Here is a 13,895-nt window from a genome sequence, read left to right on the forward strand (position 1 = left end):
GTGTATGTATATGGAAGTAATATAATATGCATATATGTGTATACCGAAGGGAAATAATAAATGACATGTAGTTCGTCGCCTCACGGGCTTGAACCACCAATCACGAGAACTAACGAGATTCAGTGACCCGCCTCATAAACCATCTGGCTGTCTAGAGCGGTATAGGGTACATAAGGAAGTACCCCATCGTGTAGGATGTGACAACTAGTTTACAAATGGAAATACCCAACCATATTGAATGTGGCACTTAGGGTACGTAAGGTAGTACCCCTTCATGAAGTGTGTAACATCTAGTATACATAAGGAATCTTCCCCCATCATAGAAGATGTGGCACCTATCTAGGATATCATATGTGGCATCTAGGCGATACGTAAAGAAGTAACCCCTCATCATGTAGGATGTGGCATTTAGTTTATTCAAGGAATTACCCGCCATCATATAGGATGTAACATCTAGGATACGTAACGAAGTACCCCCATCATGTCTGATGTGACATCTAGGGTACGTAAGGAAATACCCCCACCATGTAGGATGTGGCATCTAAGGTATGTAGGTAAGTATCCCATCTAACGTAGAATGTGACATCTACGATATATAAGGAGTTATCCACATCATCTAGGATTTGGCATCTAGGTTACGTCACGTAGCAACCCTATCATTATAGGATGTGGCTTCTAGTTTCTTTTTATGGAAGTAACCCATCATGTAGGATGTGATAATCTAGGTTACTTTAGCGAATAGTAGCCACTAAATTACTTCTGCCGCACTTATGGATGGCGTAGTGAGGGTAAGCATCTTGCTGGAATGACGCGAGATCTTTAATTTGAATTAGTTTGGATGGTATCCACTCATTACCATTGCTGCATTAGAGCCTTTGCGAGACTTGTGGTTGTTGCTGAGTGCTCAAGTCAACCATAAACTGACTATGCTGCAACGCTGTCATCTCTTTTAGGAAGGGACCAGAGCATCCTAAAAGTTCAAAAGATGCGTAACATAGCCAAAAACAGAGGGATTGAATAAATAAACGAATTATTTTTTTCCTCATTAATTTCCATTCAGAACGATTGCGTCCTGCATGATGATGAATTTTGTACTTTTCAAGCCTCATTGGAAACCCAGCCTATTGAAATATTGGTTTACGGTTTGACAATATGTAACCAAAGTAATATGAATCATGTTAGAATAAGAAATTACAGGACAAGATAACAATTTGAGTATAACAGCATCGATTAGTGATTCTTGAGTGGTTCTGGAGAGCTCCATTGCAGTCCATTCGGTCAGCAAAATCTATCGGGCCACTTTCTCAGTCTCTCTCTCTCTCTCATACAAAAGCACGTATGCGCGCACGCAAGAGCTCGTACGAAAAACACATTATATTTTGTTGTTATTGCTATTTCAAATATTTTATTTAACCGTTATATATAACGTAAAATATATAATATCATATAAATATGTATAGCTGTGCCCCTTTGTTTACCAACATAATCCATGAAAGAGAGTTGCCTACTATATCCAGTGTTGTTTAAGAAGATAACACCGAGGAAAAAAAAAAAGTGGGAATTCAAGCACATTTTGAGCTGAAAGTCCACGATGCGTGAAGCAATTTTCTCCCCATGCATCCCCTCTTCACCCGTTATAAAGTGCAACGATCCCTTGCTCGAAATTGCGGCCAAAAAGCAAAGTTGATTATGTGGAACTGAATACAAGGGCTGCTGAGGACTCTTCCCCATACTCATTATTATTTGAAGTCTCAAGTTTTTACCTGATACCAAATAAAGCGTGAAAGTATCAAGTTATGCTTCTTAGGATTCAGAGAATTCTCTCCCATTCTACATAAAAATCAAGAACCAACGCTGAAAGAGGTTGCAAGAAAGGAAAAACATGCATTCTCTGTCAAGGATCTCTTTAATAACATTTTCCTTAAAGGCAATTAACAATCTCAAAACAACTGATGCATTATAAAGAAAGAGTTTAAAATGTTCTCAACAATAACTTTATTAGAGAAAAGAATGCCTGATTTTGAAAGTCAGCATGAACACCTGTTTTTGTCAGTCTTTAATTCCAGATGTTTTGGCAACTTCAGGAAACTCAAACATTCTTGCAGACGGTGTATCCGAGACACTTATCAGGGCAGCAGATGGCACCTCGTCCGCAAGAGCTGTCGTTTGCGCATCGCTGCAAAAGAAGGCGTATGATTATGAAAGCGTCTTGGTCACTGCTAAAATTGAACTTCATTATATTATTCAAATATATTGCAACTTGCTTCAGTATCACTGAAACTTTAAATCGTTAAAAAAAAAATTTTTAATATTACGAAGTCTAAAACTATAGTGTCAAGTCACTTACGCGAGGACCAGACACGCCTGCTGCTGCCCCTACGAATGGCCGGTTACATTCTCCAGGTGGGCGATTATCAACAGGGCATTTTGCTGTTAAGGGAAATGAGAAACCTTCTTACATAATAATAATAATAATAATAATAATAATAATAATAATAATAATAATAATAATAACACCCTTTATTTTAGCTCAGGGCCATATGCAGTGAATATACAGAATACAGACAGTAACATACGCAATCTAGATACATGAGACAACGTGATAAAAAAAATTAATAAACGGCACTAGCCACATAATAGCTGATGTAGTATAAAAGATAGTAATCATTATACTGGTAATAACAGTAATAATAGTGGAAAGAGGGAGAAAAATGCATTGAGAGTTTATAATAGTTAGTGCACAGATTGTGTAACTTAAAATCTCAGCCTATAGACCTTAGGTGGTTACAGTAGTCAGGTCCAGATGGCTATATACGAAAATTGAATGTATAAAAAACTTTAACTAATAGTATTCACAGTCGTAACAAAAATTAAAATATCAGCATTAAATATGATAATAATGACAGATTCGGCAGATGACGCCTTGCCAATGCAGAGATCAAGTCCTTTAGGGAACAATGATAAATTTTATTTGAATTTTTATTATCCCACAATCCCAACAGCAATGTGAACGTTTACAGAAAAGTTTTCAGTCACAAACAAAAACTTGAGACTGAGAGAGAGAGAGAGAGATTCTCTCATCTACGCAAGGAATTCTTACAAGAAAAGGCAACTGAATATACTTACGGAGTTTGTCGCAGCACGTGAGCTGACCAGCGCTGTTTTTGCACCATGTTGCAGCTTGTTTCATTGGTCCTTCCCTGAGGCTTTGTTCCAAGTGCCACGCCCACCAAGAGGGGACAGCCATGAGAGCCAAAAGCGATAGTTTTCTGGAAAGGGGTTAAATGTTCGATGATGGAAATGTTTCTGATTTGATCGAAAGGTTGCCGAAGCCACTTATGGTTTCATTAAAGGAGTCGATCTAAAATTCTTCTGAAATAATTTTACATTTCGATTTCTTACAGGACAGACGAGCATCGTCTCGAGATTTCCACTGACATGAGATAAATACTAAATATCAAACAAATGGCCTCTGTTTTCTATGAAGAGTAACTAGTGAGATTATTTGAAGCGAAAGAAACTTTTGTTTGTGTTACCATTTTGAAGGATGATTCGGATGAACTCGTCCACAGAGAAGCTTCAGAAGCAGGTGTCCCTATGCAAGAATCGAAGTGATTTTTATAGCAAGGACTCAAACGCCAGTTGCCAGGTACGCAGGCACTGCAGACGTTATTGGAACAGGGACCATTCAAGCGACAATCAACTCTGTGGCCTGAATCATACGGGGCTTATTTGCCTGGCTTTGGCGAATGGTATCGCTGCGCCCTCATCCACCAATCAGCGAGAAGCTTCAAAGTCGTTTTCCCAGAGTTGCCCCCGAGGCTAGCTCAGTTGGATTAAGAAATATTAAGTAATTCACGTATTTTTAGTTATAATCAATAACTTCTAAAGTCGGACAATGATTCGTGAATTTTATTCACACGTATAAGCAGACGTGCAGATATATATATATATAATATATATATATATATATATATAATATATATATTAGTTTTTATATATATATATATATAAATATGTATATATATATTATATATATAATATTATATATATATATATAATATATATATATTTACTCGTTTGCTTATACGTATGCATAAATGCTTTTAGTCTTCTACACACACATATATATGTAACTAATTATTATTGTCATTAAATTGTCATTCTTATGGAACAATCCCACGTAGGCCGTTGACTTGAAATTCAAGCTTCCAAAGAATATTATAATGTTCATTCGAAAGAAGTAACAGAGGGTAATGGGAAATACAGAAAGAGGAGATCAATTATTTAGATATTTAATTTAATAAACACACTTTTATTAAAAAGCTCTGAAAAGTATAGTGTCTCAAAAAATCATTTTTTACTTTTTGGTACATTTTAATAAAAGTGTGTTCATATACATTTATATGTTTTCTATTTTACACTTTTTTAGTTTTGACAGAAATTGTAACCAATTTATAATTGTAGCTAACGAAAATGAACGTGATATCCTGTCGAGATGAGGAAGGTTTGAAAAATCAGTAGAGATATTAACTTATTCAACCAAGTCAAACAAGGTATGAAAAAATCCGAAGATTTTCACACAGTCATGAGATACTGGGAGAGGTCACTGTGGGGTCACTAAAAGTCACTGCTGACCTATTGATAAGTATTGTCACCGGAACAGAGTAACCATTGCAAGATTCCAATGACCTACTCCTCATGACCAGACCTTTTACTGACTCATCATCCAATTGAAATAACCAGATAAGGATTATATCATTACATATGCTACATAGTTAAAAATATTTAGGAATTTATCACGATATTATTATTTTATTATTATACCAGTAGATGTAACCTATTCACATGGAACATTCTTCCAAAACAATGTTGGTTTTAACCTCCCACAGCAGACTCCACACTGCAGCAGTAACTGATCATGGTACAGAGCCAGTGATTTTTAATCAGTCTGGGGGAGACGCAAACCCGCGACATCTGAGGGGCATACCCCGACACTAACCACTGTAACAGGGGACCAGCCGAAAAGTAAAATTGAGGTTAATACCTGTAGGAAGATGGTTCTAAATTAATGGCTGTTCCTCAAACCACTGCATTCTCCAAGGCACAGATGGTGAATCTTTGACGTTTCTCATAACATTACGAGAATAAATATGAGTTCTGTAAGAGAACGAATAAATGATACGTCAAATGAATTACTCCGAGTTCTCTAAATGAAGCCAAATAGCTGTACAAGACAAAGAATTAATGTCTTAGTAACAAAATGTCAACATGAACTACCTTCGGTCGACTTGTGCCAAGTGGCGGACAAACACTGGGGTGCCAGGGTCGCAGCCACACGCGACCTGATCGTTGTAAACGACAGTTCCAGAGTTAAGTTTCCTCGCCCTGATTCTAAAAGGTCAAGGTTTAAGGTCATTCTTCAGACCTTCCTCCTGCTGCTGGTGGTCAGGTGGAATGGTCTTAGAATCCGAGAAAATGGGAGGTTAGACGACGATCAGAAGAATTCATATTTTGGAAACTGACCCTCGAGGGATGATAACGTGTTCTTTAGTTAGTGAATACTATGCCAACAGGACTATTTAAAATAGAAAGAAACTCTTCGAAAAATGTCGGTATCAATAGTTTATAATTCGTCCTTAAATGAGTGAATAAGATTTGATAAAAGGAAAGAGGCTTTATTGTGATTGAAATTTTCCAACTAAAGTATTTCCTCGGTGTCAACATTCCTCAGGGAAGTTATACTGTTCACAAACAACTGTATAATTCATAAATAAAAATCTATAAACAACCTGTAATGAAAATACGTGTGCAAGTATCAGCTTTTTGATAATCATAGCACAAGACTGAAGCTAAATACTGAATGGGATTCAAAACAATATATATATGTGTGTGTTTGTGTGTGTAGGTGAGTGTATGTGAGTGTTGTATCACATACACCTTGACTTGTCTTATCTTCACAAATGTTAAGCTACAAATGTTTAGCATCCAATTCACTCCACAGGGGAATTATAATTGGCAGCGACCACGCACAGTGGTGTATTGATGTTTAACTAAAGTTCTCTTTTAGCTATGAGTAACATTTTAAGTACATAATATCAATCATTTTTTACTATGATCTACAGGGAAAACTTATCCAAAGAGAGAAAAGTAAAGCCGTTGCGCGACAAATCCAAAAATGTACAGAGAATCTAAAAATGAAATAAAACTTGTTTCGCTGACTCTCCTGCAGATAGGTAAGATAGCAATAAAGAGGAGTCAAGCAAAACAGGTTTAGTATATTATTTTCCACCCAACAAGGACACTGTGATTCATACTTACCGTGCCTTTAAGATGGATTCTGTATATTCCAAGCCTCGATGGAGACGCAGCATATTAAAGTATTGGTTTACCCTATAGAGATATATAATGAAACCAATAAAAAGCCTTAATTTACAATTAAAAACTACAATGAAAAAACAATGATTTAGATATAGCCAGCTCGGTCGGGTATAGCAGTTTGGAGTTCCTCGTTAGACGAGTGGTTTATGTGCTCGCCTACCCGTTCGGTAGTCCCGAGTTCGATTCCCCGCTCTGCCAACAAGGAATCAGAGGGATTTGTTTCTGGTGATTAGAAATTAATTTCTAGATATAATGTGGTTCGGAACCCACAATAAACTGTAGGTCCCTTTGCTAGGTAACCAATTGGTTCCTAGCCACGTAAAAATATCTATTCCTTCGACTCAGACCTAGGGGACCTTTTAATCAGCTTTGTGATCTGGTTAAGCTAAGATATACTTAACTCTATAGCAGTTTGGGGAGACTATTTCTCTCACATACAAACCATTAACTACCAATAACTCATGATATATGTTACATAAACTGAATGTTTACACTTGTTTTGCTTCGTTTGTTGACACAGTTCACGGAAGATGGTAACCCTTCGAGAGCTACACCCGGTCCTGTTTTAGCAGACTACCAGAAAAAGCATGAACTGATTATATTTGGAGCTGAAAGTCTACAATATGGGAAACAAATTTCTACCAATAATTCTCCCCTACGCCAGTTATTAGTGTGAATGGGTTCTTGCTCGTACAGCCAATAAGTAGAATTAATATGTGGAACTGAACAAAAGAACTGCTGTGGAATTCCCGTACAGGCATATTGTTATTTGAAGCGTCAGTTTCTACCTGATACCGAATAAAGAAGATAAGCGTCTGGTTAGGCTTTGTAGAATTCATTTCTTATTCAATTTCTTCACTGACATGATACATAAAAGTCAAGTTCCAGCAATGACAGGGCTTGTTATGAAATTCAAAAACGTGCATCTTTATCGCATATCTTTTTAATCACTTTTTCTTTAACAAGAGTGCAATATAAGGGTTGAAAGTACTCTAGGGTTAACAAGTTCTCATTAATGACTTTATCAGTAAAAACCAAAGTCTAATTTGGAAAATCATATTGAACATCTATCTTTGTTAAAGTGGAAGATTTTTGCAGACGTCGTGTCCAATACATTTATCAGGGCAGCAAATGGCTCCTTCTCCACATTCACTGTCATCTGCGCATTCCTGGAAAAGAGTAAACCCTTTCACATAAAGTGTCTTTGCCAAAGCTAAATTTGGAGTTTTTTAGCGTCCCAGTTGATTCATACAAGTACATGTTATATTCCGTAATTCATTTCTTATATATCAACTTCGAATGTATTACACTGTGTAATAGCATTCCCGAAGCAAGCATATAATCACAAAAGTAAAGTACTAAATATAAAATCAAATTATCACGTCACTTACAAAAGGACCAGAAACGATTGGTATATTCCCTACTGCCGGTGCTTGCAATGAAAATTGACGGTTGCAGTCTCCTGGTTCACGATCATCAACAGGGCATTTTGCTGTTAAAAAAAAAAAAAGAGACGGACAATAACAGTCGAGTATAGATTTCAACGATGAAGTTGATCTTAACTTTCCCAATCCCAAAAATCACAAAATAAATGTGATATATACTGAAAAGGAATAAGTTACAGAGGGAGAGATAACGAGTGATTCAGTCATCAAACTTAAGAATTATTACAAGAAAAGACAACTGAATTTACTTACGGAGTTTGTCGCAGCATGTGAAATGACCAAGACTATTCCTGCACCAGCTGTCGCAGTTATTTTGGTGACCTTGAGGTTTTCCAATTACCACGCCCACGGATACCACAGTCAAGAGAGCCAAAGCGAAAGCCTTCTAAAAAGGAGTCAAAATTATCTTGCTCAGTTTTACATATGTCCAGTTTTAATCATTAGCGTGCCAAAGCAATCTTTGATATAAGTGAATCAGTCTGAAATTCTTCTACTATACTTTTACATTTCACTTTTTATTGAAGGAAAGGCGAGTGTACTATCTTCAGTGTACTGACAAGAATGAAATCTTATTGTAAAAAAATGGCTTCAGTTTTTTTTAAGAGCAATCATGAGTAGGATCATTTGAAGTAAGACAGTCATCATTTGTTAATGTTACCATCTTGAAGAATGATTTGGACGAGTTCCACCACTGAGAAGCTCTGCCGGACACAAGTTCTGCTCTGCAAGAATCGCTGTCTTTTTTATACGAGAGGAATGGCCTAGAAACCAGTCGTTAATTATGTAGATATGGCAGGCATTTGCTTTCACATTAACCGCCAAGGCGACTAGCAGCTACATAGCCTGAGTCATACAGTACTTATACGTACACATGCACATATATTGTATAAGATATATGTATATGAATTTTCGTCACATCACCGTTACAGTCGGGTGGGTAGAGGACTTGTCTCAGCAGTCATTGATAGTTACCATCGGAGGTTCGAGTCCATCAAGTGACTATCAGTTACAATGCCCCTTAGGTATCATTTCCGAGGTAGAGCGAATTGGATATTAAACGACATTTGTAGCTTAACTTTTGTGTATAAGAAACGTCACTGTGGTGTGATATAAAAAATTTATATATGTGTGTGTGTGTGTGTGTGTGTGTCTGTGTGATTTCTCCTCTGTCCGCTGGTTCGAATCCACGAGAGGACGAAATTATTATCAACTAAAAAATCCCCTACGGTTAACATATGTGAAAATATATTAATTCATGGGTAGAGCGAATTAAATATCAAAGGAAATTTGTAGCTTAATGCATTTACTATATGAATCACGGCGATGTGATAAAAATTCATATATATATATATATATATATATATATATATATATATATATATATATATATATATACTAGTATATATATATCTACATATATATATATATATATATATATATATATACATACACATAGAAGAGGTCACTTTTGAAGAACACCCAAAACCCAGAATCTATGGGAGATATATTGATGATATTTTATCACAACAAAGGGCGAAAATGACATAGAAGAATTAGTAAATAAACCCCAAGCAAATCCTACATTAAATTTTACGGTAGAAAAAAGTGATGAGAAGATGTTCCCTTTCTTGGACGTACTTGTGACCCAAAAGAACAACAAATACAATACCACCGTATACAATAAAAAGACAGATGCTGGGAGATGCTTAAATGCTAGAGGAGAATGCCCTGATGCATATAAACGATCTGTGGTAAATGCATACATAAAACGCGCCATAACACACTGTTCGACGTGGAAAGCGACTAACGAAGAAATCAACAGAGTTCAACAGCTGCTCACAAATAACGGCTACCTAGATGACATGATCCAGCTAGTTGTCAAAAAGAGATTAGAGGCTTTCCATAACCCGACCCTGAGGGACAACACACAAGACAAAGACAAAGAAATAGTGATATACCATCAGATTTCATACAACAAACACCACGAAGATGAAAGGAAAGCCATCCTTGGTATACTGCGAAGAGGAACCACCACCCCCCTAGCGCCAAATAACAAAATAACAGCAAGAATTTACTGCAAACCAAACCTTACGGCCTCATTGGTAATGAAAAATAGTACGGCCCCATCGACGGAGTAAGAGGTTGAATCTGATATAGTATACAAGTTTGTCTGTGCTGACGAGCAATGTCAGTCCCCCCAAAAATGCTATACCGGACACACAACCACTACACTCAAACGTCGCATGCAGGCCCAAAGAAACCAAGGAGCCATTCATCAGCACTTTGTGGATACCCACCAATAAAAAATTCATCCTTACAAGAACTTCTCACAAACACCAAAATAATACACAAGGAAGGCAACTACAATCGTTTATTGATATCAGAAGCAGTCAGCATCGCCATGCAACGCCCCAACCTTAACATCCAACGTGAAGCAGACCGATCCTTGCCCTCGTGTAGGAGGCAGCCCTTCAACCGCGTGGAACAAAACCACCACACGCGGAGAGGACCGCACGCTGCACACTGACATTCAGTGAATTAAACATATATGTAATTAATATATATTTATGTATAATGTGTATATAATAACTTGCTTTCAACTTTTGATATAATTTCTGTTGTTAACATATTTATTTATTTGTCTTATTTTATGTTTCACTATAGTCTTTTGTAAATACTTAAAACTAGGTATCTGGCAATTGTACTACCTTTCCGTCCTCATGACGTCACAAAACGCATGTAGGCTCATATTTGTATGCTACGGGCTGCTCTGGGAGCAAGAGCCCGTGCTGGCATAAAGCCAGCTTAATCTTAAACAACAACAACATATTTGTATCGTTTGTTACGGGCTGCTCTGTGAGCAAGAGCCCGTGCTGACACAAGGTCAGCTTAATCAAAAACAACAACAACAACATATTTGCATCGCATACGGGCTGCTCTGTGAGCAAGAGCCCGTGCTGGCACAAGGCCAACTTAATCTTAAACAACAACATATTTGTATCATACGGGCTGCTCTACGAGCAAGAGCCCGTGCTGGCACAAGGCCAGCTTAATCTTAAACAACAACAACATATTTGTATCAGTACCCTTGATAACGTCAATACGTATAGGTTGACGAAACAGCTGTCGCGTGTAAAAATACTGGAGTAAATGGAAGAACCCCATTAGGTGTCCATTAGTAACCTGAACAATGAAGTAAAGAAAATAATTAGAAAATATGAAGCAATTTAAAAAAAAGTTGGTTAACAGTTAAAAAGCCATTCTATTCAATGAATGTTGTATCCGGGAAAAATTGTACCCTAGAAATATATATATATATATATATATATATATATATATATATATATATATATATATATATACATATATATATAACGCTTATTGAGTGTTTGTTCATTCAATGTATATAAAACATGTTTCTTATTCTGCTTGACTGAATATAGGTAAGATGGAATTAACTTCCGAAGAAAATGATTAACATTTCCGACATCTCTTCTCTGTAAGAATTCAAATCAATACCAAATTAAAATTCGTCACTTCCCATCTATGCAAGGAGTCTAAATTCCAAATATCTACTCCTCACGACCGGACTTTTACTGGCTAATCATCCAATTAAAATAACCAGATAAGGAATCTATCATTACAGATGCCACACAGTTAAAAAGATCAGAGTATTATTATTATTATTTTTTGGGGGTGGTCTATCACAGTCCTCCAAGTCGACTGGGTGGTATTTATAGTGTGGGGTTCCGGGTTGCATCCTGCCTCCTTAGGAGTCCATCACTTTTCTTACTATGTGCGCCATTTCTAGGATCACACTCTTCTGCATGAGTCCTGGAGCTGGTTTCATTTTTCGTATTGCACTTCCTACATATTGGAGAGATGTTATTTTCATCTATCGTTCTTTGGACATATCTGGTTCTTAGGGCCTGGCTTGTGCCGCTGTTATCATTCTTTCAGTTTCCTTCTTGAGCTCTCCCCTCAGTAGCCATTGCCACGTGTCATCGCTGGCTAGTTCTTTAGTCTATCTCATGTATTGTCCGTGCATTGGTTTGTTGTGCCATTCCTCTGTTCTGCTTGTCTTTCTCCTGTTTCTGTATATTTCTTGGTCTTCGTCTACTTTTATCAGTCCTTCTTCCCATGCACTCTTGATCCACTCGTCTTCACTGGTTTTCATATATTGCCCCAGTGCTCTGTTCTCGATGTTGACGCAGTCCTCTATGCTTAGTAGTCCCTTCCCTCCTTCCTTTCGTGTTATGTATAGTCTGTCCGTATTTGCTCTTGGGTGTAGTGCTTTGTGTATTGTCATGTTTCCTCGTTTTCTGGTCTATGCTGCGAAGTTCTGCCTTCGTCCATTCCATTATTATTATTATTATTATTATTATTATTGTATTATTATTATTATTATTATTATTATTATTTGAAGGTAGGAGACCCTCTCTTAAACATGTTTTGTTAAAGATGATGGCAGCATCAGTGGAATTGATTTTATATATGGTCTTTTCAATTCTTCTTATTATTCTCTTCTCATCAGGGCTGATATTTGCTAATAGCTGGCCGATGTTCATATCTTGGTTAAAGAAATGTTTTCTAAAAATACTAATTTATTGTTATGATAACAAAAGTGATTAACAAATCTTAGTAATGGAATTCCAACGTTTCCAACCGTATCATCGGTTCACCTTTCCTTGAAAATGAACCGATGATACGGTTGGAAACGTTGGAATTCCATTACTAAGATTTGTTAATCACTTTTGTTATCATAACAATAAATTAGTATTTTTAGAAAACATTTCTTTAACCAAGATATGAACATCGGCCAGCTATTAGCAAATATCAGCCCTGATGAGAAGAGAATAATAAGAAGAATTGAAAAGACCATATATAAAATCAATTCCACTGATGCTGCCATCATCTTTTAACAAAAATATTATTATTATTATTATTATTATTATTATTATTATTATTAGCAGGAAGCAGACATTCTCGGATACATGTCTTATTGAAAAGAATGACTGAGTTAACCGAATTTATCTTGTAAAGATTTATCTCTATTTTTCTGATAATTTGTTTTTCATAATCAGCGAGACTCCTAAGTAATTGGCTTATATTCCTGGTGTTAACCTGGTATTTTGAATGTCAAGATCTGGTATTTCTCTGGTATTATCAGCACTAAAATATATGGAATATATATTCTAATTATATGTAAAATACACCATGGAGACTACAACAGGACAGTAGAAGGTGATCTCCCCTAGAAAATTTTCGTTATACTTTCTGAATCTGGTATTTCCTTTCACTTCGTCTGAGTTTCTCATGGACCTCTTCGAGATCCAAAAGAAGTCCCAGAAAAGGAACAAATAGAACTCAGAAAATACACGAATCCTCCATCCATTAAGATTTAACTTTCTCGCTGATTACTGAGTTGTCCCTCACATTCCGTGACGCAAACAAACAACTGCATTCATCTTCAGAAATTATTTTGTCGTCTTTGCCATTAAACGTCAGCATTCTTAACGGTTTAAAGCTCTTCAGAAATTTTACTATTATAATTCTTTTTAAGTATTTGGTCATTGTTTTGAAAGGTTTGTTAGTTTTTAAAAATGATCCCACGTGGAATATAATGATACAGCCATTAGTGCTAATTGGTAAATCCTTGAAAGCGGCTATATTGAAAGCAACTTTGATGAGAGTCCATTATGTAACGAAAGTTTTTTTTTTTTTTTATTTTACTGATTCGTGGATGTAGCTCACTTTTTATCAAGGAATTAGAGTTTTTTTTATTTCGATTTACTTTATTTATATGTGGCAGCCTGACATGAGTAGTGAAAACAGAATCTGATCTATAAGTAGAGAATGAATAGTTATTAGGAAACCAGATTTAGTTGAAGATGGCTAATTCAAAAAGTCAATCATTAACTATTAGTCACAGTAAGGCCATTACTTTCTTTTACTTCTTTCGAATAAAACACCATAATATTCTTTGGGAAGCTTGAACATTTCCAGTCAGTGGAACTTTTTTGTTGAGCTTGTTCTACATGAATTCATCGGAATAATAATAATAATAAT

The 13,895-nt window shown here is 36.3% G+C and overlaps 1 protein-coding gene and 1 pseudogene across 1 annotated transcript; both read right to left on the reverse strand.

The window, feature by feature from the left end:
- Window positions 1–1,887: 1,887 nt before the first annotated feature.
- On the reverse strand, window positions 1,888–6,374 carry LOC135214688 (uncharacterized; annotated as a pseudogene).
- A 955-nt stretch (window positions 6,375–7,329) lies between these two features.
- LOC135214596 (uncharacterized) lies at window positions 7,330–8,530 on the reverse strand. The gene is made up of 4 exons (XM_064248940.1): window positions 8,485–8,530; window positions 8,079–8,211; window positions 7,773–7,873; window positions 7,330–7,550 (listed from the first exon to the last, which is right to left on the reverse strand). The coding sequence occupies exons 1-4, from the start codon at window positions 8,485–8,487 to the stop codon at window positions 7,458–7,460; spliced, it is 330 nt and encodes a 109-aa protein (XP_064105010.1). The 5' UTR covers window positions 8,488–8,530; the 3' UTR covers window positions 7,330–7,457.
- Between the last annotated feature and the right edge of the window lie 5,365 nt (window positions 8,531–13,895).

Source organism: Macrobrachium nipponense, chromosome 46 (assembly GCF_015104395.2).
Source record: "Macrobrachium nipponense isolate FS-2020 chromosome 46, ASM1510439v2, whole genome shotgun sequence".
Taxonomy (NCBI): Eukaryota; Metazoa; Arthropoda; class Malacostraca; order Decapoda; family Palaemonidae; genus Macrobrachium; species Macrobrachium nipponense.